The sequence below is a fragment of the Aotus nancymaae genome, unplaced genomic scaffold (genome assembly GCF_030222135.1).
Source record: "Aotus nancymaae isolate 86718 unplaced genomic scaffold, 86718_ANA_hifiasm-v0.15.2.pri h1tg000089l, whole genome shotgun sequence".
In the NCBI taxonomy this organism is placed as follows: Eukaryota; Metazoa; Chordata; class Mammalia; order Primates; family Aotidae; genus Aotus; species Aotus nancymaae.
Genome location: NW_026988504.1, coordinates 14,401,650 through 14,428,676, shown reverse-complemented (window position 1 = coordinate 14,428,676; position 27,027 = coordinate 14,401,650). Strand labels below are relative to the sequence as shown.

Here is a 27,027-nt window from a genome sequence, read left to right as displayed (position 1 = left end):
CCTCTGAAGTTCTTGCCAAAGTCTGAGACATTAGGATTCCGTGAACATTAGACTCAGTAATATATAATTAGGATGCTAAACCTCAGGATAGAGTAGTGGGGAGAAATCACATGGAAAAAGAAAATATACAATACTTTCCAACATTGAATGCAGATCCTGTTTCTCTTGCTGACTGATTTGACCCATCTGTGACGCTGATCTTTCTCAGGGGCACAATTTCGAGAAAACTCGAGCAAACAGCTCCAAACCACCGCAGCCTTTTCAGACTGGTTTGTGGTCCTCTTTGCTTTCCGGGTTGTGGCGGGAACCTTGGACTCTGGACAGGTTTCTGGCCTGTTCCATGCTCTGCGAGTGCTGAGTCTGCATTCTTGACTTTGCCTTGGAGTAGAATGCCAGGTCTTGGAGCTTGTATCTCAAGAGATAAGCCATCAGCTCCAAGGAATGTGAGAGCCAAAGGCAAAGAGAAACACTCTGTACTGTAGTCAATGGAGAGATTCTGCCTGAGGTTGTAGGTAGAGCCCTGGAGAGCAGAAGTAAGTGGCTAACAGGAGACAGAGCCTCAGGGAAGGTCCTTTCTGCAGCCCTCCAGATATCAGACTGAGGAAAGTGGGGATTTGTCGCCCTGGAGGCTTCCCAGTGGATGGTGCATGCAAAAACCTCAAGTCAGCTGCTGCGCGCAGCCTTAGGGCAACCAGGGCCTCTTTCGTGGGGAAGTCCAGCTTCCCATTAGCTCAGCCCTCCTGCCTTCAGTAAGCCCCGCTGACTTCCAGTTGGCCTGGTCATCAGATAAATGGTTCTGTTGAAGGAGCAGCCTCTCTGTTCTTGCTGAAGACTTTTGTTTTCCCCCAACATGAGCACAACAGGCTGGAGGAAGATGTGCCGTAGGTAGAGTAACCTTGTACCGTATGAATTTTAAAAAATCGCATCAACAAAATCCACTAAAATATGAACAATGGCTGCCTTTGGGTGATGGACTCAGTATGGTATTCTCTCTTTTATATTTCTGGATGCTCTCATTTTTTCTACCATAAACATTCACTTTTTTTTTTCTTTTTGAGATGGAGTCTCATTCTTTCACTCAGGCTGGAGTGTAGTGGTGGGATCTTGGCTCACTGCAACCTCTGCCTCCTAGGTTCAAGCCATTCACCTGCCTCAGCCTCCCAAGTAGCTGGGATTACGGGCATCTGCCACCACACTCAGCTCGTTTTTGTATTTTTACTAGAGACAGGGTTTCACCATGTTGGCCAGGCTGGTCTCAAACTTCTGACCTCGGGTGATCCACACACCTCGGCCTCCCAAAGTGTTGGGATTAAGGCGTGAGCCACCACACCTGGTGGCATTCACTATTTTGTAATGAACTAAAAGAGCTAAAATAAAGATAGTGGAATGTTTCACATATCATGGCATTTTGAACAAAAACTATATCTTTTATAATATGGAGATCCACCCAATGGAAAATGCAGTGAATATTCTCTTGTGGACACCCGTCCCACACTGTTTCCTCTAAGCGAATGGCTGTCACCAAGCTGGTGACAGGTAGAACCCCTCAGTTCTTAGATGGGCTTGCAGGGATTACCCTTGTGAATCATTAAAACACAAACATCGCCGGGCGCGGTGGCTCACGCCTGTAATCACAGCACTTTGGGAGGCCGAGGCAGGTGGATCACGAGGTCAAGAGATCGAGACCATCCTGATCAACATGGTGAAACCCCGTCTCTACTAAAATAAATACAAAAAATAATAATAATAATAAAACACAAACATCCAGTGAGTACTTCCTGAGTGCCAGGTCTTCTCTGTGCCTTACATGTGTGTTTCATGCGTACAGCCACCTGAAGCTGGCACCAATGCTGCAGTCCTCCTTTATCCATGGTTTCACTTTCTGTAGTTTTAGTTACCTGTGATCAACCATGGTCTAGAATTATTAGATGAAAAATTATAGAAATGAATATAAGTTTTTTGTTTTGTTTTTTGAGATGGAGTCTTGTTCTTGTTGCCCAGGCTAGAGTGCAATGGTTTGATTTCAGCTCACTGCAACCTCTGCCTCCCGGGTTCAAACGATTCTCCTGCCTCAGCATCCCGAGTAGCTGGGATTACAGGCAGGTGCTACCATGCCTAGCTAATTTTTTGTATTTTTAGTAGAGATGGGGTTTCACTACGTTGGCCAGGCCGGTTGTGAACTCCTGACCTCAGGCGATCCACCTGCCTCGGCCTTCCAAAGTGCTGGGATTACAGGTGTGAGCCACCGTGCCTGGCCGTAAGTTTTAAATTGTGCACATTCTGAGGAGTGTGGTGAAGTCTTGCACCGTCCTGTCCCGTCATACTCAGGATGAGTCATCCCTTTGTCTGGTGGGTCCACACTGTATACACTACCTGCCTGGTAGTAACTTAGTAGCCATCTCATTATCAGATTGATTGTCGAGGTGTAGAAGTGCTTATGTTCCAGTCACACTTATTTTTACTTACTAATGGCCCTAACGTGCAAGAGTAGTAATGCTGGCGATTTGAATATGCCAAAGAGAAGCTGAAATGTGCTTCCTTTAAGTGAAAGGTGAAAGTTCTTGACTTAATAAGGAAAAAAGGCTGAGCCCAGTGGCTCACGCCTGTAATCTCAGCACTTTGGGAGGCTGAGGCAGGTAGATCACTTGAGGTCAGGAGTTCGAGACCAACCTGGCCAACATGACGAAAACCCATCTCTACTAAAAATACAAAAATTAGCTGGGTATGATGGCATGCACCTGTAGACCCAATTATTTAGGAGACTGATGCAGGAGAATTGCTTGAACCCTGGAAGCAGAGGCTGCAGTGAGTCAAGATTTTACCACTGCTTCTCCAGCCTGGGTGACAGAGCAAGACTCCTGTCAAAAAAAAAAAAAAAAAAGGAAAGGAAAAGAAATTATGTGCTTATTAAGATCTATGATGAGAATGAATCTTCTATTTTTTTGTCTTTTCTTTTTTTTTTTTTTGTTAGAGATGGGGTTTTGCCCTATTGCCCAGGCTGGTCTCAAACTGGCCATTGTTCACATGGCCATAGTTCAGCCATTATTCACATTTTGGTGGATTTTGTTCATGTGAGAACAAAATCAAGTGATCCGCCCCCTTGACCTTCCAAAGTGCTGAGATTACAGGCGTAAGCCACCAAGAATGAATCTCCTATCAGGAAATTGTGAAGAAGGAAAAAGAAATTTGTGCTAGTTTTGGTGTTGCATCTCAAACTGAAAAAGTTATGGCCACAGTTCATGGTAAGTGCTTAGTTGAGATGGAAAAGTCATTACATTTGTGAGTGGAAGACATGAACAGAAACGTGTTCTGGCTGGGTGCAGTGGCTCATGCCTGTAATCCCAACATTTTGGGAGGTCGAGGCAGGAGGATCACCTGAAGCCAGGAGTTTGAAACCAGCCGAGGCAACATAGCAAGACCTGTCTCTACAAAATAAAAATAAAAATAAAACAACAAGAAATTATGTAGGCATGGTGGTACATCTTGTAGTCCCAGCTACTCTTGGAGTCAGACAAGAATTGCTTCAGCCCAGGATTTCGAGGTTACGGTGAGTTATGATCACATCGCTGCATTCCAGCCTGACTGACAGAGTAAGACTCTATCTCTAAAAAAATAATGAATAAACATGTCTGATTTATGGTAAGCAGATTCGGTACAATCCAAGGTTCTAGGCATTCAGTGGGGCTCTTAGAACTTGTCTCTCTCTGATAAAAGGGGGAACTACTATATTATTAAAATATCGTACCCATTTTAGAGAACTGAAAACAGAGGCATTGAGAAGCTAAATATGTGGAAGAGCTGGGATTTGAGCTGGGTGCTGAACCGCTGCACCATTCCGCCTCTTGTAGGAGCAGAAATCCAGGTGGAACCTAAAGGAAAAACAGGCAGGTAGAGAAGGTGAGCCAGGCCATAGGAGAGGCTGTTGGTGCTTGCTCTGGGCCGGTTCAGGTGGGTGTTGACAGAGCAGGGTCAGGGAGCCAGTCAGAAGAGCTGGGGCCAACTCAGTCTTTTTATTTCTGCAGCGTGCTGGACATTTTTCCGACTGTGGTAGCCCTGGCCCAGGCCAGCTTGCCCCAGGGTAGGCACTTTGATGGTGTGGATGTCTCCGAGGTGCTCTTTGGCCGGTCACAGCCTGGGCACAGGGTAAGTGGAGGAGGTATGTGCCCACATGAGGCTCTTTAGGAGGCTGGGCTGCTGCCTGTCACCTCTGTGCAGATAGAACCATCCTCAGAAGATGCAAGCAAGTGGCTGGTTCCAACCTCATTTGAGATGAGCCTCTTTCTACCCCCAGACCCCCATCCAGATTTATATTTAACAATTTGGCTTAGGGTGAGTGTATGTAGGTTCTCATTCCCTATAATGGGCATTTTTTTTCCTGCATGTTTTTAATTTAATGACATAGCTACCCAGCATGTTTTGTTAGATGAGATGACTGACTAGTGTCTACAACATGTTTATTGTGAGCCTTTTCCTCTAGAATGGAAGCTTCTTGAGGGCAAGAATGTGAGCCATCAAGTTCAGCTCTGAGTTCTCACTGTCTTCAGTCAGCCGGCATTCAGTCCATGCAAACTGGATGAACCAATAATGGAACAAATGAACAAATGAGTGAAAGACCCTTTGGACAGCAGGTCCAGCAAGGGCTTTACATCCAACATTCCCCTGGCTCCAGAGGGCTCAGCACATGCTCTGCAGCCTATTGTGGTTTTCTTTTTTTTTTTTGAGATGGAGTCTTGCTCTGTCGCCCAGGCTGGAGTGCAGTGGCACGATCTCAGCTCACTGCAACCTCCACCTCCCAGGCTCAAGGGATTCTCCTGCTTCAGCCTCCCGAGTAGCTGGGATTACAGGCCCATACCACCATGCTTGGCTAATTTTTCTATTTTTAACAGAGATGGGGTTTCACCATGTTGACCAGGCTGGTCTCGAACTCCTGATCTCAAGTGATCCACCCACCTTGGCCTCCCAAAGTGCTGGGATTACAGGTGTGAGCCACCGTGCACGACCTGCAGCCTGTTCTTTACCAAGCAGTCCGTGACAATGGCTTTGGGTTTCCACTTACCAGCCTCACCTCCTCAATGTCCCCTCTTTGCACTCTGAAGCACTCATTGGCAGTGACAGCCAGGAAATGTCAGGCCTCATGGCCTTTCCTTGTCATTTCCCTGTGTTTTCCTTTCCCCAAATGGAAGAGGAAGCAGGAAGAGGCAAGGAGGCCAAAGGAGCAGCGAGTCCCCTCTGCAACGCCCTGCAAATGCATGACTTCTTGGTGAGGGACCCACACATCAAAGGGTCTATTTATGTCTTTGCTAAGGGTCACATGGAAGTGACTCAAATGTACACAAGTGTCCTGTGGCTGGTAGTTACTGAAGCTGTTCTTCCCACCCAGCCTCCCCCAGTAAACCAAAGCACGGGTCCTTTGTGGGCCATCGGTGCCTCTGTGCACATGAATGCAGTTTTTAGGGGTTATCGGATGAGGCCTGAGAGGTCTTCTGAGGTCCTGCTTCTCTCCAGAATATCTGCCTGCTAGAGCTGCAGACCCTTCCAGGCCTAGCCCTTCTCCCTAAGCAGGAGCGGCAAGCAGGAAGATGGTTTCCGCCTTGAGGTTGGAAGTTAGCAGTATGTGACCCTGGAGGGTTGTCACAGACGTCACTGGAGAGGTGCTCTGGAGTGTTTATTACCATGGCTGCTAGGAATAACTGGGGTCACCAGGAAGTGCTTCAAGGACTGTGGTCTCCTTGACGTTGTTGGTACTGCCTGCCAGCTCCTTCGTGTGCTAACTTCCTTTCTCAGACGAGAGAGCTCTGCTCTGCTCTAACTATAGTTTTGCGCAGGCTCACAGAGACCCCAGCCTAACTAGTGCCCAGCAGGATTAGGCGCAGGAACCAGATTGGGAAACCAGATACAAGTCACAGCATCGTCATGGGGATGTATGATGGCGTGGTTAATGCAGCTGGAGTCAGGACTGACTTGCTCCCTAACCACACCCCGTGGCCCAGAAAGAAACAGCCACACTTACTGCCTGTGGGAAGCAGCTGATGGTATCTTCAAGGTTAAGAGCACATGGGGCTGGCACCCTGCCTCCCAGAGCATGCCTGCAGTGTCAGTGAAGACATCCGAGAGAAGACTGAAGTTTGAGGACAACGTGGGTAGTTGCTGGACCTGAATTTCAGTTTGGTCTTCTCTGGTCAGTCCTCTCTATTGAAGCAAAGTAATAGACCTAAAGAAATAAGAGTAAATTGTCTCAAATTTGGAGTAGCTATGGGGGAGACCAGAAGGTAAGAATATGAGGAATGATATACACACACAAACATGCTATACATACATACATGTATACATACACACATGTACAGACGTGTGGATGTGTCTATACATGTGTATCATACATATGCATGCATATTCTAGACATGTGTATGCATATGCATGTTTTATTTTATTTTATTTTATTTTATTTTATTTTATTGTGAAGGAGTCTCACTCTCTCTTCCAGGCTAGAGTGCAGTTGCATGATCTTGGCTCACTGCAACCTCCACCTCCTGGGTTCAAGCGATTCTCCTGCCTCAATCTCCTGAGTAGCTGGGATTACAGGCATGGCGCCACTATGCCCGGTTAATTTTTGTGTTTAATAGAAATGGGGTTTCACCACGTTGGCCAGACTGGTCTCAAACTCCTGACCTCAGGTAATCTGCTCACCTCAGCCTCCCAAAGTGCTGGGATTACAGGTGTGAGCCACTGTGCCCAGCCTGCATATGTATGTTTGCATACCATGCACATGTATGTATATACACATGTATGCATATACACATGTCGGTACACATGCATGTATAAATATGTATGCATATGTGTGCTTATACATTGCATATGCATGTGTCTATATACCTAAACATATATACATGTTGATGTTCAAACACTATACATGTGTACATAGGTATGTATATGCATGTCTGCACATATATGTATACATTTGCATGCACACACATGCATGTATACATATGTATATGTCCAGGCATATACACAGAGATATATGCATATATTTATGTGCATGCCTATGCACATGTATACATGTGTATATGCATATATCTACACATACACACATGCATGTCTGCATACATGCAAACATACACAGATGCATATGTCTATACACACATGCATATGTGTATACATATGTAATTTTAAATAAGCGCAATTTGTGTTCACTCTCAGATACATCCTGGGCTTACAAGGATTCCAATATGGGTTAGTTTAGAAATAGTTTCAGTTCTAGAAGTTCAAAGTAACTCCTGGATATTCAGCTGAAAACAATATGTCAATGCATCTTAGCAATTAGGTTCTTCCCTGTTGCAAACCAAGTAGCCAAGAGTTAAGCAGAGAAGCAAGAGAGTTGAGAGGTGTTGCGCACGTAATGAGCTACCAGTTCCCACTGGATGATGTTCTCACAACGCACTTCATCAGCCTCTAGGGACATTGTGTCTGTGATGTTCAAAGCCACGGCAGCTGACACCATGCTGCGTGTTCTTGCATCAGCCCAACCTCCTGCTTCTGATCTTGATGCATCTGCGTCTAGGCAGTGAAGGTCACCAGGAGAGAGATGAGGTCTGCACAGCCTAGAACCAAATGTTCCACTTGGTGTTTCCGGACTCCCACATGGCAGCTGAAGGTTGTAACATCATCACTGCTCAGGTTGTACCTTAGCCCCAGGTTGTCATGATCAGGTCCAGAAATTGTCCACGAAGGAACGTTTTCCCCAATAGCTCTGCATCTGCCTAGCCCAACACTGTGTGGGGCTGCTGTGGCTCATCAAATGCTTGGCACACCCCTAGAGGCCGTACAGTGAGGAAACAAGCTGCCTTGTAACGTCCAGAATGCGGATCGCTTCTCTTAGGGAGGCCCCTAGTGGCGAGAGACGTCATCTGGAGTGGGTGGCAAACCACTGACCACCCCATCTGCCCCCTTTGGGGGCTGTGCATCCCTACCTGAATGGTGAAGAAACCCACCTTCAGGGGATGCTATATCAGCACCCTGTAGGACCTAAAGTAAGGGAACACTTGTGCTTAAAAAAACACAAGAAGATAAAATAGAGCAAGAAAGGCAACCAGGAAGGCAAAACAAGTTTGCATAAGATAAAGACATCTTTGAAATTTGAACCAGGCATCTGGAGAGCTGTGATTCATATGTACTTTTGACAACTTCCTTCCTATGTTGATATAAACAAGAAAGCCATAATGGGTCAGCTCAAACGAAAAAAAAATGCATAGACAAGTCGTCCAAAGTCCATCTATGTTTCTGAGAATGAGCCATCCCACAGCGTTGCTTCCTCTTGGATTTTGGAAGTTGCCTCTGGTAATGCCACATAAATAGTGGGAACAGAGCAGCCCACCCTCATGGAGTTTCTGTGATTGCGACCCAAGTACTGTGAATGACCTGAAGCAGCAAGCCTTCACTCCCATCTTCTGCGTGTCCGAGTGCATCGTCTATCAGTTGACAATAGATTTTCCAAGTCTCCCGCTTCCTGCTGTCTCAAGAAGGAAACAAAACAGTCTCCTGTGGTGAAGAGGCTTGGCTTTCTGCGGGGATGGAAGAAGTGAGGGTTTTCAATTACGACTTCTTTTCCTGTTTGGAAGGAACCTGCTGTCATCACGCGCGCCCTGGGTATGTGCGGGGATTGTCATGAGAACCTGGAAGCAGCAGGTGTGGGGAAGAGACCCACCTCGGCGGCATCCTCTCAGAGTTGTGAAACTCGGGGGTACAGCTGTTTACTGCTCCAACAGATGTTTCTCATTTTTTTTAAAAGTCCCGTGGAAACTTTGAATCATGTAAGTGCCTTTCCAGCCATATATACAGTTGTGATTCATACCAAGGCAATGTCATGCTTTTAGCCCAGACCCACCAACCTACCAAGGATGCTGGCCTTTTATTTTCTTTCACATCCTTCCCTTGAGAACCATGAATTAGGTGTTTCCATTCTGTAGGGTAATTCTTTTATCTGTGACCTGAGGAGGAAAGATTTCCTCAGTCCAAATATAGTCGGATTGAGTCATAGCTGTGGGCGTCTGTGTCCAGAGGCTGGGCTGTGCCTGGTTCTGGGGAAATCAAGGATACCTTCTTTTGTACCATCTCTGCTCAAGAGAGAGTTGGAAAATTGACTTGATGCTAAAGAAGCCTTTCTTCCAAGAGATTTGAGGGTCACCTGCATCAGAATCCCTGGAAATATTTGTAAAACAAGTAAGTCCCCAAGGCCCATCCTGACGCTGAGGGGTTGGAACTCAGGCAGGGTGGCCTTGTAGGTCTGTGACCTGTGCACTGCACAGAGCCCTGCACTTATAGAGACCCTGCACTTGATTTTAAGCTCTGCCATGGTCATTATGATATTTTAAGTTTGTGTATAAGGTATCCCTGATTTGCATTTTGCAGTGGACTTTGCAAATTACATGGCAGGTTTCAGGCCTAGAAATCTGACCCACCTAGTGAGACCTTTTGCCTACTCTTCCAGAGTTGTAACCCACTCGCATCAATTAACCAGCAAAATAACTTCACAGGCTCCCTGGCGTTGCCTGGTGTGGACTCCAGGCTTGTGTCTGTCAGTGTGTGTTGGGGTGCAGGGATAGGGAAAACAGACCCTTAAAAAGGCAGTAATATTTTCCAGGGAGCATCCAGCATCATCTAGCATGTTTTATTTTGTTTTGTTGTATTTTTCTGAGACAGGGTCTCACTCTGTCATCCAGTCTGGAGTGTAGTGGTATGATCATAGCTCACTGCAGCCTTGACCTCCCAGGCTCCAGCAATCCTCTCACCTCAGCCTCCGAGTAACTGGAACCACAGGTGTGCACCACAATGCCTGGTTAATTTTTGTATTTTTTTGTAGAGAAGGGTCTTGCTGTGTTGCCCAGGTTGGTTTCAAACTCCTGGGCTCAAGCGATCCTCCTGCCTCAACCTCCCAAGGTGTTGGGATTACAGGTGTGAGCCACCGAGTTCCCCCAATTTTTCTGTTACTAAGCTCTGCCACTCTTTCCCAGGTGCTGTTCCACCCCAACAGTGGGGCAGCTGGAGAGTTTGGAGCCCTGCAGACTGTCCGTCTGGAGCGTTACAAGGCCTTCTACATTACCGGTGAGTGAGGGGCCCCCTAGCCCTGCCTCCCATGTGCACACCTGCACGGGGACCCTGCGGACTCTCACCCAGGCCTCTGGGAATGAGCTGCCCTCCTTTCAGGGGGTTCTCCGCATCTCTTGCCAGTGTCTCCCACAAACCCAGGATCCCTGCACAGGCTCTCTGGATCCCCCATATGCAGATAAGGTCTTCATGCTGTTCACCTGATTTCTAGTGAGCTGGGAGCTCTCAACACATTTATTTAGCTCCTTTTCACACAGAGAGTGTTTCCCATTATTATGCTTTAAATGCCAGTTTGGATGAACATTAAATGGAAACCTAGAGATATTTTTAAGTATAATTTACTTAACAATAGACTGTTTCAGAAAATAGACTTTAGAGGACTAGTTAGCAAACTGACAGAAGCCTCTCTGCTTCTTGGTTCACTGTGACTGTCCGTCTCTTAGATGTATATTTTAGAAGCGTCACACTGAATCAGGACGGTCCTCAGGGTCCTCTGATGGCTTCTTGCTGCCAACTGAATTCAGACTCTCACTCCTGAGTCCTTTTGTCTTTCCAGCCTTAGTTTTCCACAAACAAGCCTCTTCTTCCTTGGTCTCCATATTTAAATCCCCTTCAGCCTTTTTTTTTTTTTTTTTTTTTTTAAGATGGAATCTTGCTCTGTCGCCAGGCTGGAATGCAATGGCGCAATCTCGACTCACTGCAACCTCTGCCTCCCGATTCAAGCAATTCCCTCTGCCTCAGCCTCCTGAGTAGCTGAAATTACAGGTGCGCACCACCATGCCCAGATAATTTTTTGTATTTTAGTAGAGAGGGGGTTTCACCATGTTGGTCAGAATCGTCTTCAACTCCGGGCCTCATGATCCACCCACCTCAGCCTCCCGAAGTGCTGGGATTACAGGCATGAGCCACCGCACCCAGCCCCCTTTCAGCTTTTAAGGCCCAAGTCAAATATCACTTTCACAGAATTCTCTCTTATCTTCCCAGCTGGCTAGGAATCCTGGAGAACTCTGTTATCTCACTTTCTGCTACGCATGCCAGTCATTCAGGTACATGTTTTATCTCCTGTACTAGTTTTAAGCTTTCTAAATTCAGAACTTTTTCAGTGCTTTAATCTTTGTTGTCTTGAAGTGCTTAGCTACAATTTTTTTTTAATGAATGAAAAACAAAAACTGAAAAAAGGAAAACCTGTGACCTAATGCAGATTCCAACTTGATTCAGTTATTTCATGTTGGAGCTTTTCAAAGAATTAGATAATAGAAAAATTATTTTCTCTGGGTGTAAATAAGTGATCCTGAAGAAAACGTGGCATAAAAACAAAACATGACTTGAAGGGTATTAAACATGTCACAAAAATCTTTGATTCCCTAAAACCTAAAACTCAAAACAGTCAGATATTTGTTATGTTTTCAGATGAAAAGTTTCTAGATTAGAATCCTTGTATTACATTATCTAAGAGGTATGGGACTTCCAGACTGAGTTAATTTCACAAGGAATAGTCCTGCCAGAAAGCCCTTGGCAGCACAACGCTGGAATCATACATGTTACTATGAAGTAATAGGGCTGTTTAAAATGATCACAATCGGATAGGAATTATAGCACCCAGGGGAGGTCTGCTCTTCTAAGGAGTCACCGAACTCCCAAGAGAGTCTGGATAGGGAGCACTAAACTTTTAATCCATCAGTGAAAACTGGGAATAGGATGAAACAGCAGTATGTTCTGATTCCCCCTTCTTCTTGCTTCTAACATTTGCATCCCAGTTACTCATAACTGCTTTTGGATAAGCTAGATGAACTGACATCTACCACATTAGATTAGAGAAAGATGTGTGCTTCTATGACGAGGATACCATGTTATGGTCACACACTGGGAGTGGCCTTAGAAAGACAACCAGTCTGTTTTGGCATGTGGCCTAGAATTAAGGTACCTTGTTGTTTTTCATTTTAAAAAGCAGATAAGGCAGCTGTGATGGCTCACGCCTGTAATCTCAGCACTCTGGGAGGTTAAGGTGAGTGGATCCCTGAGGTCAGGAGTTCGAGACCAGCCTGGCCAACATGGTAAAACTTCATCTCTACTAAAAATAAAAAATTAGCCAGGTGTGGTGGCACATGCCTATAGTCTTAGCTACTCAGGAGGCTGAGGCAGGAGAATCGTCTGAACCCGGGAGGTGGAGGTTGCGGTGAGCCAAGACTGCACCACTGTACACTGCACTCCAGCCTGGGCAACAGAGTAAGACTCCGTCTCAAAAAAAAAAAAAAAAAAAAGAAAAAAGCAGTTAAGGCAAGCTGTACACATAGTGAGAGGCCCCAGATATAAAATGTATAATTTGGTGAGGTTTTATAAGTGTAGATACCTGTATATGCACTCTTTTAATGGTGTGAGTTCCATTGCTTATTTTTGTCTTTTTCTTTTTCTATTGATTGATTTTCAACTGTTAAGCCAACTTTGCATTTCTGGATAAATCTCATTTAGTCATGATGTATTGCACTTTTTATATCTTGCTGGATTTGATTTGCTAAGACTTTATCTGTAATTTTCCTTTCTTGTCTGTGTCAAGGTTTGGGATCAGGATTTTTCTGGCCTTATAAACAAGTTTAAAAATATTCCCTTCTCTGTTTTCTGAAAGGGTTTGTGTAAGATCAGTATTATTTCTTTCATGTTTGATTGAATTCATCTGTGAAATGATTTGCCAAACTCAGTATTGTGAAGATTTTGTCTTATTTTTAAAAAGAGTGTTAGTATTTTAGGTCTTATATTTAGATTTTGGATCCATTTCCAGTTAATTTTTGTATGTGGCATAAGGGAAGGGTCCTACTTCATTGTTTTACATGTTGACATCTAGTTTTCCCAGCACCATCCATTTGTTGAAAGACTGTCCTTTCCCCATTGAATGGTCTTGGCACCCTTGTTAAAAATCATTTGATCATACATGTGAGGGATAATTTCCACTGTCTATTCTTTTCCATTAGCTATATGTCTATCCTTCTGCCAGTACCACACTGTTTTGATTACTGTAGACTTGTTGTAGTTTTGAAATCAGGAAGTGTGAGTCCTCCAGTTTTGGGCCTTTTTTTTTTTTTTTTAAGACTGTTTTGACTATTACGGGTCCTTTGAGATTCCATGTGAATTTTAGGATGGATTTTTCTATTTCTGCAAAAAAACATCATTGAGATTTTGATAAGGATTGTACTAAACCTGTAGATTACTTTGGGTAGTGTTGACATTTTAACAATATTAAGTCTTTCAATCCATGAACATGGGATGTAACCATTTATGTCTTCCTTAGTTTCTTTCAGCTATATTTTATGGTTTTTATTATACAAGACTTTCATTTTTTTGTGTTAATTTCTATTTTATTCTTTTTGGTGCCATTGTAAATGAAATTGTTTTTGCAATATTCTTTTTCAGATTCTTCACTATTAGTGTGTAGAAATCTAGCTGGTTTTGTGTTTTGAATTTCAATCCTGCTATTTTGCTGAATTCCTTTATTAGTTTTGCTTTTATGTGGAATCTTTAGGTTTTCTCCATATAAGATTATATCATCTCTGAAGGAGGTCATTTTACTTCTTCCATCCCAATTTGGATGCTTTTATTTCTTTTGCTTGCCTAATTGCTCTGGCAGGAATGTCCAGTACTATGTGGAACAGAAATGGCAAAAATGGCATTGAAACTTTTATTAATATGTTACGTCCTTCTCTTTGTCTCTTATAACCTTTTAAAAATTTAATGTCTATTTTGTATGATATTAGGATAGCCACTCGTGCTGTCTTTTGATTATTATTTGCATGGAAAATCTTTTTCTACTGTTTCACTTTATTTATTTTTTTGATGGGTTATTGGGGTACACATGGTGTTCAGTTACATGAGTAACTTCTTTAGTGGTGATTTGTGAAAATTTGTTGCACCCATCACCCAAGCAGTATACACTGCACCCTATTTGTAGTCTTTCATCCTTTGCCCCCTTCCCACCCTACCTCCAAATCCTCAAAGTCCATTGTGTCATTCTTATGCTTTTGCATCCTCCTCATAGCTTAGCCCTCACATATCTGAGAATATACGATGTTTGGTTTTCCATTCCTGAGTTACTTCACTTGGAATCATAGTCTCCAATCTCATCCAGGTTACTTCAAATGCTGTTGATTCATCTGAGTTACTTCACTTGGAATCATAGTCTCCAATCTCATCCAGATTGCTTCAAATGCTGTTGATTCATTCCTTTTTATGGCTGAGTAGTATTCCATCGTATATATATACCACAGTTTCTTTATCCACCCTGTTGATTGATGAGCATTTGGGTTGGTTCCACAATTTTGCAGTTGCAAATTGTGCTGCTATAAATATGTGTGTGCAAGTATGTTTTTCGTATAATGAATCCTTTTCCTCTGGGTAGATACCCAGTAGTGGGATTGCTGGATCAAATGGTAGCTCTACTTTTAGTTCTTTAAGGAATCTCCACACTGTTTTCCATAGTGGCTATACTAGTTTACATTCCCACCAGCAGTGTAGAAGTGTTTCCTGTTCACTGCATCCATGCCAACATCTACTGTTTTTTGATTTTTTGATTATGACCATCCTTGCAGGAGTGAGGTGGTATCACATTGTGGTTTTGATTTGCATTTCCCTGATCATTAGTGATGTTGAGCATTTTTTCATGTTTCTTGTCCATTTATATGTCTTCTTTTGATGATTATCTGTTCAGGTGCTTAGCCTACTTTTTGATGGGATTGTTTTTTTCTTGCTGATTTGTTTGAGTTCATTGTAGGTTCTGGATATTAGTCCTTTGTCAGATGTGTAGATTGTGAAGATTTTCTCCCACTCTGTGGACTCTTTACTCTGCTGACTGTTCCTTTTGCCATGCAAAAGCCCTTTAATTAAGTTCCAGCTATTTATCTTTGTTCTTATTGCATTTGCTTTTGGGTTCTTTTTCATGAAATCCTTGCCTAAGTCAATTTCTAGAAGTGTTTTTCCAATATGATCTTCTAGAACTTTTATAGTTTCAGGCCTTGGATTTAAGTTCTTAATCCATCTTGGTTGATTTTTGTATAAGGTGAGAGATGAGGATCCAGTTTCATTCCCCTACATGTGGCTAGCCAATTATCCCAGCACCATTTGTTGAAAACGGTATCCTTTCCCAACTTTATGTTTTTGTTTGCTTTGTCAAAGATCAATTGGCTGTAAGTATTTGGGTTTACTTCTGTGTTCTATATTCTGTTCCAGTGGTCTATGTGCCTATTTTTATACCAGTACTATCCTGTTTTGGTGTCAAAAGGGTTGGTACCAATTCTTCTTTGAATATCTGGTAGAATTCTTCTATGGATCTGTCTGGTCCTAGACTTTTTGTTGGAAATTTTTAAATCTTGCTGCTTGTTATTGGTCTGCTCAGAGTATCTAATTCTTCCTGATTTAAGCCAGAAGTTGTATTTTTCCAGGACTGTATCCATCTCTTCTAGGTTTTCTAGTTTAAATGTGCAAAGGTGTTCATAGTAGCCTTGAATGATTTTTTGTATTTCTGCGGTGTCTGTTGTAATATCTCCCGTTTTGTTTCTTATCGAGGTTATTTGGATTTTCTCCCTTCTTTTCTTGGTTGATCTTGGTAACAGTCTATCAATTTTGTTTATGTTTTCAAAGAACCAGCTTTTTGTTTCATTTATCTTTTATTTTTTTGTTGTTGTTTCAATTTTATTTAGTTCTGCTCTGATCTTGGTTATTTCCTTTTGTCTGCTGGGTTCGGTTTTTTTTGTTTCTCTAGTTCATTAAGGTGTGACCTTAGAATGTCAGTTTGTGTTCTTTCAGTCTTTTCGATATAGGTGTTTAGGGATATGAACTTTCCTCTTAGCACCTCCTTTGCTGTATCCCAGAGGTTTTGATAGGTTGTGTCACTATTGTCATTCAGTTTAAAGAATTTTTAAATTTCCATCTTGATTTTGTTTTTGACCCAATGATCATTCAGAAGATAATTTCTATGTATTTGCGTGGTTTTGAATGTTCCTTTGGAATAGATGTCCAGTTTTATTCTACTGTGGTCTGAGAGGGTGCTTAATATAATTTCAATTTTCTTAAATTTATTGAGGCTCACTTTGTGACCTATGATATGGTCTATCTTGGTGAAAGTTACAAGCACTCTTTAATAGAATGTGTATTCTGCAGTTGTTGGATGGGATGTTCTGTATATATCTGTTAAGTCCATTTGTACCCAGGTATAGTTTAAATCCATTGTTTCTTTGTTGACTTTCTGTCTTGATGACCTGTCTAGTGCTGTCAGTGGAGTATTGAAGTCCCCCACTATTATTGTGTTGCTGTCTATCTCATTTCTTAACGTCTATTAATAACTGTTTTATAAATTTGGGAGCTCCAGTGTTAGGTGCATATATGCTTAGGATTGTGATGTTTTCCTGTTGGACAAGGCCTTTTACCATTATATAGTGTCTCTCTTTGTCTTTTTTAACTGCTGTTGCTTTAAAGTTTGTTTTGTCTGATGTAAGAATAGCTCCCTGCTCGCTTTTGGTGTCCGTTTGCATGAAATGCCTTTTTCCACCCCTTTACTTTAAATGTATGTGAGTCCTTATGTGTTAGGTGAGTCTCCTGAAGGCAGCAGATAGTTGGTTGGTGAATTCTTATCCATTCTGCAGTTCTGTATCTTTTAAGCGGAGCATTTAGACCATGTACATTCAATGTTAGTATCAAGATGTGAGGTACCATTCCATTCCTTGTGCTATTTGTTGCCTGTGTACCTTGGTTTTTTGTTTTTGCTTTTCAAATTGTGTGTTGTTTTTTTTTTATATATAGATCTTGTGAGATTTATGCCTTAAAGAGGTTCTGTTTTAATGTGTTTCCAGGATGTGATTCAAGATTTAGAGCTCCTTTTAGCAACTCTTGTAGTGTTGGCTTGGTAGTGGCGAATTTTCTCAGCATTTGTTTGTCTGAAAAAGACTGTATCTTTCCTGCATATATGATGCTTAGTTTCACTGGATACAGAATTCTTGACTGAGAATTGTTCTGTTTGAGGAGGCTGAAGATATGGCCCCAATCCCTTCTAGCTTGTGGAGTATCTGCTGTTAATACTGATAGGTTTTCCTTTATAGGCTACCTCATATTTTTGTATTGGTTTTCCTTTATAGGTTACCTGGTGATGCTTTGGCAATGAATTTCCCAGGTGTTCTTTGTGCTTTTGTATTTGGATGTCTAGGTCTCTAGTAAGGCCAGGAAAGTTTTCCTCAATTATTCCCCCAATATAGTTTCCAAACCTTTAGATTTCTCTTCTTCCTCAGGAACACTGGTTATTCTTAAGTTTGGTTGTTTAGCATAATCCCAGCCTCCTTGGAGGGTTTGTTCATATTTTCTTATTCTTTTTTCTATGTATTTGTTGGATTGGGTTAATTAGAAGACCTGTCTTCAAGCTCTGAATTTCTTTCTTCTGCTTGTTTCATTCTATTGCTGAGACTTTCCACAGCATGATGCATTCCTATAGTATGTCCCATGTTTCCTGAAGTTTTAAGTGTTTTTTCTTTAAGCTATCAATATCTTTGAATATTTCTCCCTTCACTTCTTTTATTGTTTTTTGGATTTTCTTGCATTGGGCTTTACCTTTCTCTGGTGCCTACCTAATTAGCTTAATAACTAACCTCCTGAATTCTTTTTCAACTAAATCAGGGATTTTTTTTTCTTGGTTTGGATCACTGCTGGTGAGCTAGTGTGATTTTTGGGGGAGTGTTAAGGAGCCTTGTTTATCATATTACCATAGTTGGTTTTCTGGTTCCTTCTCATTTGGGCAGGTTATTATTAAGTCTCAGTCTTTCAGTGAGCCTGTGTCCTTGGACTGTGAACTTCACAAGTGCTTCTTAGTCTTCCCCTTCCCTCCCCTTAGGTGGAACAGCTAGAGTGGCTAGAGCTGGCTATTTCCCTTCCCTTCAGTCAGTTAGGCTGTAACCTAAGTAATTTAAGCTCTGGTAGAAGAGTTTCTCCTGAGGGCAAGCCTTGTTAAGAAGAATAGAACGTTTTGGTATATTTAAAAATTACTTTTATCCTACCCCTCTTGGAAGGATGAGGGGATTTTTCTCCAACATTTACTGTAAGAACTTGCTGGAGGTAAAATTCACAAAAGTGTGGGTGTTTGTGTTGGGGGCGGGGCTTGATAACTGGGTCCTACTGGGGTTTTTCTCTCTCACACTTGTCCACCCTAAGCCTCCAGCAATTTGTCAATTACAGTTCAGGTTTTTCTTACTCCTGGCACTGGTTCCTGCAGAGGTTTCTGCTTGTGGGTTTCTGCTCTGGTAAGTTGTGATTCTTTCTATTTGCCTGTCTGTCTCTGATTTTGGAGGCAGTAGTTTGCCCTGTGACCTCACCTCTCTGAAAGAACTATTAATTGCTGATTTTTTAGTTTGTTCAGCTTTTTACTTGTTGTTAGAATGGAGTGATGACTGTCAACCTCCTTACATGCCAGACTAGAAACTGGGAGTCTCCTATTTATTTGTCCTTAAAAATTGTAAACTGGACATTGTTGGTGAAGCATTATAGTGATTTCTGTTATCTGAGATGTTGATTTTTGTTTTCACTGGCAGTTAATTAGTAGTCAATCCCCTTCAACTTATAAAGCCTTAGTTTTACACTTTGTTAGATGAGTCTTCCAGATTTTTCCCTTGATCTTAGGCAGCTCCCTCAGTCATAGGACACAGACTGTACTCCTAGCATGAACTGTTTGTTAAAGCTCATGTCACTGCCCTTTCCTGGCAATGAAGAATAATCAAATTCTACTCTAAACTCTAGGCAAAGATAACGACTATTAATCTCTACTGATCAACTGGACTCAGTCACAGGAAGGAAACCAGTAATAGAGGGTCGTCTAAAGGCTTTGAGATCTACTCATTCTCCTAAATATTTCAAATTTTGTTTCTGGCCAGATTGGACCAGAAGGCTGAATCTTTAGGTAGTATGGCTTTGCCCCTATAGATTTCCTTGTACTGAGTTGCACGTTGGCACCTGCTCTCATCGTATAGTAAAGGATGTGATAAGAAGTCATCAGTGGAACCATCCTAATCTCAGTTTTATTTTTCACAAGAATGCTATTGAGCATTCCATCCTCCAGGGCTCCTGGAAGAATTTCTCTCTGATCTTAGTGCCAGAAAAAGCTCTGCTTCTCCTGAGCAATTGATAAGTTTCTGTTTCATTAATGTTTGGCTACTGATAAGCTCAGAAGCAAGGTCAGTGTTTAGGAACTCTTGTATTTCTGAGGGCTATCTTTTGCCTTTATTCCCTTTGTTTATTTAATTATGTTATATTTATTTCCATCAGATACCTTAACTTACTTTTTGTATAGCAAAGGCAAAAGAGAAAAAAAAGTCATTGGAATCATGAAGAGCCAAGGAAGCTGCTATCATTCCAAAAATTTTTGTACTTCCTCTTTTGGATGGCTTTCATAGCCAGATTTGAATACATGTAAGTCTGTCATCTTCAACCCAAAGTGAAATTACTTACCTGCCTTTCCACTTGATTCACCAATTGGTATTCAAGAAATCGATTTTCAAAAAAATCAAATTTACTCCTAAAGGGCAGAGGTTAAAAATACTTTAAAAAATTACATCCTGATTTTGTGTCAATATAGATACTTGAATGAGTATTCTACTGGCTCTGAAGGCAAGCCCACGGAGAAGTTCCAAATCATTTTACTTTGGGTACAGTGGTTCCTGCTGACAATCCCAGTGTTTTGGGAGGCTGGGACAGGACGATTGCTTGAGGCCAGGAGTTCGAGACCAGCTTGAGCAACATAGCAGGACCCTGTCTCCAAAAAAAAAAAAAAAAAAGCTGGGCATGGTGGTGCATGCCTGTAGCCTCAGCTACTTGGGAGGCTGAGGTGGGAGGATTGCTTGAGCTCAAAAAGGTTGAGGCTGCAGTGAGCTAGGATCATGCTACTACACTCCAGCCTGGGCAACAGAGCCAGATCCTGGCTCAAAAAACAAAAACAGAAACAGAAATGAAAAAACAAAACATTTTGGACCACAGGATCATCATTGGAAGGAGCAAATAGATTCTCAAGGTAATTTCTTTGACAGAGAGCGCCACCATTGGAACATTTGGTTATCTGGTACGTTTGAATTAATGTATAATCACCCGCAGCTCTCGTCTTTACAACATTGGGTAACTGTCGGGGTTAGTGAGGTGTTTGTTGTCATTCCCTCTCTAGGTGGAGCCAGAGCATGTGATGGGAGCACCGGGCCTGAGCTGCAGCATAAGTTTCCTCTTATTTTCAACCTGGAAGACGATATCGCCGAAGCTGTGCCTCTAGAAAGAGGTGGTGCGGAGTACCAGGCTGTTCTGCCCAAGGTCAGAAAGGTTCTTGCAGACGTCCTTCAAGACATTGCCAATGACAACATCTCCAGAGCAGATTATACTCAAGACCCTTCAGTAACACCCTGCTGTAATCCCTACCATATTGCCTGCCGCTGCCAAGCCACATAACAGACCAATTATTATTCCATAAGGAGGAATATCTGGAAACTCGACAGGCAAGCTTGCTTCCAATTTTTACCCTCTTTACACACACACACTTTAGTTAGTCTTGGAATTTAGTTTTGCATGCACCACCTTATGTATCCCTTCAGTATCGTGTCCCTCCTCCACGCTAGCCTGAGAGAGCAGCTGAGCCGCACTGGCTCTGGGCAGGGAGTGTGCCCTAATGGGAAGCACACGGGCTTTGGAGTCAGGCCCAGGTGCCAGCTCCGGCTTTTGAACTTGGGCAATTATTTAACCTAATTTACAAGTTCATTTTGAGAGTTAAATAAAGGCATATGTGAAAATGCCTGGTGTGTTACCTGACATAGAGCAGATATTCAGTACATTTCAGTTTCCTCGTTTCTCTGGTCGTTTTGGCATGAATCCATTCTAATTAGTATCTGGGACAGAGCTTCTCTATTTTTTTTTCCTTCCTCAAACCAGTGTACTCATTGGTTTGCATCTTTAATATGCAAACGAATCAACTGGGATCTTATAAGAATCCAGATTCTGTCTTAGTAGGTCACAAGTGGAGCCTGAGATCTTACATTTCTAGCAAACAATACCTTGAAGAACACCGATTTAGACCAGACAAAGTTAGGTCTTTTTCCAGATCTCAGAGCAGACGAGTCCATGGATAAGTCTGTGGCCCAATCCGCTTCCTCTCCTTCTAAGGGTGAAATGATTGCATTTAAAAGATGTTAAAGAGTTCTTCCTGACCCCTAAAACCACCAGGAAATAAATAAAATGTAAAAATCGCAAAAATGTATTGCCATGATTTTATTATTAGTGTCCAAAATGGGACTCCCAAGTAATAAATGATTTATTCCAGTCACAGCAAAATGAAGACTTTGCCTGGCTAAAATAGTCTCTCTAAGTATGTAATATACAGGAAATACAATTCAAAGATATGTTCCTATAAGTACATTTTTTACACGGCATATATTTAAAAAGGAGGCCCCTTTTAATATAAAATTCCGGTTATATACCAATATGGTTAATCAGCATTTACACTATGGTTGAACATATTTTAAATAGCACGATGTGTATACGATGTCTCCCATACCCACTGGCAACCAGGGTTGCGGGAAGCTTGGTGAGGAGTTAACCACGTCCTGTGGTTTAAGCAGTGTAGCACCCGGGATTCCTGCCCCCCTTCCTGCTCACACAATTGTACTCCATTCTTCCACCTTCCTTGTGTTCTCCAAAACCACCTGATAGGGGATGTCCTGATTTCTGAGGTGTGCTTCTCATCATGACTGCTTCGTTTTGCCCTTCTGATTTCCACGGCACAAGATTATCTACCAAAATCAAAACAGAATGGCCTTACCTTCTCAGAAAGAGGCTGGTAGGCAGGTGCATTATCAACAGGTCTGTGCCCATGTCCAGTGAGCATGGGGAGGCTGGGCACTGCCAAGTCTTTCTGTCTGACCTCGCTCACGGCCACAGAACACTCACTCAGCTTCTTTAGGTTTAGACAAGTATGACACAGTTCTAGAAAATACTGACTGTATAAAAATGTCTGTGTGTGTGTATTTATATGTATAAATTTTTTAAAGGCTCATCTTACTTGTAAACATGGACTGCTCAATCACTATTAAAAAGTCAGTTTAGGCTGGGCATGGCGGCTCATGCCTGTAATCCCAGCACTTTGGGAGGCCAAGACAGGCGGAACACGAGGTCAAGAGATAGAGACCATCCTGGCCAACATGGTGAAACCCCGTCTACTACTAAAAATACAAAAATTAGCCAGACATGGCAGTGCAAGCCTGTAGTCCCAGATACTTAGGAGGCTGAGGCAGGAGAATCGCTTGAACCTGGGAGGTGGAGGTTGCAGTGAGCTAAGATCATGTCACTGTACTCCAGCCTGGGGACAGAGTGAGACGCCACCTCAAAAAAAAAAAAAGTTCAGGCTCATGCCTGTAATCACAGCACTTTAGGAGGCTGAGGTGGGCAGATCACCTGAGGTCAGGAGTTTGAGACCAGCCTGGCCAACATAGTGAAGCTGGGCATGGTGGCATGCCTGAAACCCCAGCTACTTGGGAAGCTAAGACAGGAGAATCACTTGAACCTGAGAGGTGGAGGTTGCAGTGAGTGGAGATTGTGCCAACACACTCCAGCCTGAGGGACAGAGTGAGACTCTGTCTCAAAAAAAAAAAAAACAAAAAAACAAAAAACTCAGTTTATACCCTTGGGCCTTATTTTCTTACTCTTGCTCACAAGATTGGGACTAGTCTCACAACATACACAGACTTGTACAGCTTGGCTTGTTCCTGAAACAAAAGCTTCTCATCCTTCTGAATGTAACAGCTTTCTAAGGTATCAGAAATGATCAGGTCTCTTTTCTTTCATTGCTCTCGGAGCAAAAGTAAATCCCAAGAAGGCGAGCATGAGCCTATGCAGGGAAATGTCAATATATGTTCTAAAAAGATCACTAGTGATGACAATGATTCTCCTGCCTCAGCCTCCCGAGTACCTGGGATTACAGGTGCATACCACCATGCCCTGCTAATTTTTTGTATCTTTAGTAGAGATGGAGTTTCACCATGTTGGCCAGGCTGATCTCAAACTCCTGACCTCGTGATCCGCCTGCCTCAGCCTCCCAAAGTGCTGGGATTACAGGCGTGAGCCACCGTGCCTGGCCTGGCCTGCATTCTTAAGGCAGCGGCATGACAATTCAGAGTAAAGACACAAAGAGGAAGTTCTCCCGTATCCCTCTTTGAACATTTCTGTCAATTCAGGTATGACTGAGATGGTCCATGTTGACAGAGCACCCTAGGAGCGCACATGCCTCTGGTCCTTACATGGTGAGATGGAGAAGCCTGCCTGCTATCACCATCTACCTGCGGGCTGGAGGGCAGGCTGAGGGGTTGGTGCTGCCATGACACCCAGCCCTGCACACAGTGGCTGCCCGACACTCACAAGGATCTAACACCCGTTCTAGGGACCTTGTTTGGTGACCACTCACTGGCAGGAAGTATTTCTTGTATATAAATAAGAATTCCTGATGCAATTTCAACCAGCTTTCACTCATTTGGTCCATAGGAGGGATAAGAAACAATTGTCTCATGCCCAGCTTCCTGGCACCGAATGGGCACACAGGCCTCAGGGCAAACTTTCACACTAGTTCTTCAATTAAGTGCCTCCCCTTTTCCTTTTTACCCCAGACAGACGATCTGCACAAGGTACCTATTATTTTATACACGTCTTCTTTGGCAAGGGACTACCTCCTAACTGCCAATATCCAAGCTATCCCAATTCTGTAAATATACGAGGTTGCAGGCTTTGCTGTGATTACAATTAAGAATCTGATAATCTTTGATAGTAGTCACAGACTTTTATCAAAGTTCGTGAAACGGAACCTAGTGAGTGTCTGGATGCTCTGAACCCTGACGGAGTAGAATAGTCACATTTGTCCCCACAGTGTCTGATCTAGAGTGTCCTGGTTCCTGGAAGACTCAACTTCAAGTAAATAACCACTGCCTTTTGAGGGTACAGAAAAACTCCCTTTAAGGCCAGCTGGGGCCATGAGAACCCAAAGACAAAACAACTGGTTTATAGTTAGGAAGCATGCCAACAGATGTTTTGAAGTTTATAATTTGTGTGTGTGTGTGTGTGTGTGTATATATATGTGTGTGTGTATATATATATATATATATATTTTTTTTTTGAGATGGAGTCTCACTCTGTTGCCCAGGCTGGAGTGCAGTGGCACAATCCTGGCTCACTGCAATCTCTGCCTCCCAGGTTCAAGCAATTCTCCTGTCTCAGCCTCCCGAGTAGCTGGGACTACAGGCGTGTACCACCAAGCCCGACTAATTTTTTGTATTTTTAGTAGAGACGGGGTTTCACCATGTCAGCCAGAATGGTCTCGATCTCCTGATCTCATGATCCTGCCTTAGCCTTTCAAAGTACTGGGATTACAGGCATGAGCCACCGCGCCCAGCCTATAATTGGTATTTTTAAGAACAACTGCTCTCTGCCACTACAATAGAAACTTCACTTGCCAGCCATGTCTCTGACAACCTGCCTATTGAAAGCCAGAAATGTAAAAGCTCAAGCTACGATCCACAGAGCCAATGTGGGAAATTGCAAACACCACCTCCCGGCCCTGCACAGAGGGTACCCACGGCAGCTTTGTTTCCTAAGCCAAATGTGCTCACTAGATGGTTCTACAGATCTGTGGGAGAAAGAAGCAAGACCTGCGCTCCATCCTTTTACAATTGGAATCTCAACTGATACAAAACAATGATCAGGAGACATTTCCATAACTAAGCCTCATGGGCATTGCTTCAGTGCCCAAATGGCGACTCCTCTCTGGCTCTAGGAGTTGATGCTTCAAGTCTTGGCCCAAACACTACTTCCAGCTGGGCGTGGTGGCTTACGCCTGTAATCCCAGCAGGCCGAGATTACAGGAGGCACATGGATTATGGATTACAGGAGGCACGAGGCAGGTGGATCACTTGAGGTCAGGAGTTCGAGACCAGCATGACCAACATGGTGAAAATCTATCTCTACTAAAAATACAAAATATTAGTCTGGTGTGGTGGTGCATGCCTATAGTCCTAGTTACTCTGGAGGCTGAGGCAGGGCAATCGCTTGAACCCAGGAGGTGGAAGTTGCAGTGAGCTGAGATCACACCACTGCACTCCAGCCTGGGTGACAGAGCAGACTCCATCTCAAAAACGAAACAAAACAAATCACTACTTCTATCTTGAAATGATTTCAGGTTGACTATTGAGGATGCTTTCTGATGGAAGCTCCCAAGGGCGGTCTGTATGTTATTCCAGATTGGAGCTTGGAGAATCAGAAGTTAAGGAAGCCCTGGCAGCCACCCAGGAGAGAATCTTTTTAGTTGCAGGTGCTGGAAGAAGCCACGCCCAGCACCCAGCCAGCCCCAAGGGCCGTAGCTGTGGGAACAGCCTGAGCATGTTGCTGGGAAACCCTGCTAAAGGTGTTCGGGTAAGCTCCCGCCCTGCATTTCCCACCCTCCACAGAGCACACAATTGTTTTTCTTTTCTTTTCTTTTTGAGATAGGGTCTCACTCTTTCACCCAGGCTGGAGTGCAGTGGCACAATTATAGCTCACTGTAGCTCCGACCTCCCAGGCTCAGGTGATCCTACCATCTCAGCCTCCTGAGTAGCTGGGACTACAAATACATGCCACCATACCGGCTAACTTGCTTTTTTTTTTGTGGTGGAGATGGGGTTTTGCCATATTGTCCAGGCTGGTATCTAACTCCTGCCTGGGCTCAAGCAATCCTCCAGCCTTGGACTCCCAAAGTGCTGGGATTATAGGCATGAGCCACTGCGCCCAGCCAGTTGTCTTTCTTTCTTTTCTTTTTTTTTTTGAGACGGAGTTTCGCTCTTGTTGCCCAAGGTGGAGTGCAGTGGCGTGGTCTTGGCTCACTGCAACCTCCACCTCCCGGATTTAATCAATTCTGCCTCAGCATCCCGAGTAGCTGGGACCACAGGACTGCAGGCACGTGCCACCACACTGGGCTAATTTTTGTATTTTTAGTAGAGACAGGGTTTCCATATTGGCCAGGCTGGTCTTGAACTCCTGACCTCATAATCCACCCACCTCAGCCTCTCAAAGGGCTGGGATTACAGGTGTGAGCCAGGGCGCCCTGGCCCCCTGGCCAGTTGTTTCTTAATGAGTATCTGCAACTGCTGGAGAGATGCAGGTCTGCCCAGCCAGAGCTGCAGGTAAGTGAGGGTCAAGCTCGCCCGCAGAGTGCAGCAACCTAGCTCAGAGTCCTGAACACACAGCGCAGCCCGCTGAAACCATCCCCTCCAGCACAAGGAAGGCAGCCTTCCGCAAAAGCATCCATGGGAGCCTCAGGAAAATAAGTGTTACACAAGGCACATGTTCCTACCTACCAGGCAGCAAAGTCAGTGCTACAGAAGCAAAGGAAGTGATCCTAGGCCTCTGGCTGGAGATAGACTCCCTGGATTAGTATTCAGTGACTCTAATGCTGTCAGGGTTTAGCTCGGCACCTAAATAAAGGCTAGTCTGCAGGATTAAAAGCACGTAGTACAACAAACATCCTATGGTTTTCTGAATACTAGAGCAGAGGATTAGTTGTTATAGACTAGAAAACAGGGAAAGGGACTCCGCCTCTCGTGTGAGGCTAGCGTTTCCTTCTAATCACACAGACTGAACCACCCAGTTATGGGTTCCTAATGCTCACAGGAGGGAATTCATTCTCATCATCAAGACACACTGGTCCCGTCGCAAATTCATGTTCAGGAATAACTTCTCCTCGCAGTGCCCCGCCATCCTCGGAATAACCTGGAAACCAAGAAAGAGACATGAAACAAGCCCTGGGATCTGCTTCTATGCCATGACCTGGCGGGGCAGGGGACTCATATAAAGGGGCAGAGGAAGCAGGGAGGCTGTCTGTCTTTGCCCTGGAGGGACTGTGCCTAGGACAAGTCACAAGCC

At 43.5% G+C, this 27,027-nt stretch overlaps 2 protein-coding genes across 6 annotated transcripts in view; one reads left to right on the top strand and one right to left on the bottom strand.

Moving 5' to 3' along the window:
- Window positions 1–21,345, top strand: part of ARSG (arylsulfatase G) — a 144,145-nt gene extending 122,800 nt beyond the window's left edge. For all 5 annotated transcript variants that reach the window (XM_012453838.2, XM_064369322.1, XM_012453839.3 and 2 more), the window contains 3 exons: window positions 4,023–4,143; window positions 10,005–10,095; window positions 20,273–21,345. In XM_012453838.2, the coding sequence (XP_012309261.2) occupies window positions 4,023–4,143; window positions 10,005–10,095; window positions 20,273–20,547 (487 nt within the window). In that variant the 3' untranslated portion in view covers window positions 20,548–21,345. The remainder of the gene's footprint in view (window positions 1–4,022; window positions 4,144–10,004; window positions 10,096–20,272) is intronic.
- Window positions 21,346–27,027, bottom strand: part of WIPI1 (WD repeat domain, phosphoinositide interacting 1) — a 42,703-nt gene continuing 37,021 nt past the window's right edge. The window contains exons 12-13 of the mRNA XM_064369323.1: window positions 26,774–26,874; window positions 21,346–21,881 (exon numbers count right to left, since the gene is read on the bottom strand). Coding sequence (XP_064225393.1) covers window positions 21,834–21,881; window positions 26,774–26,874 — 149 coding nt within the window. The 3' untranslated portion in view covers window positions 21,346–21,833. The remainder of the gene's footprint in view (window positions 21,882–26,773; window positions 26,875–27,027) is intronic.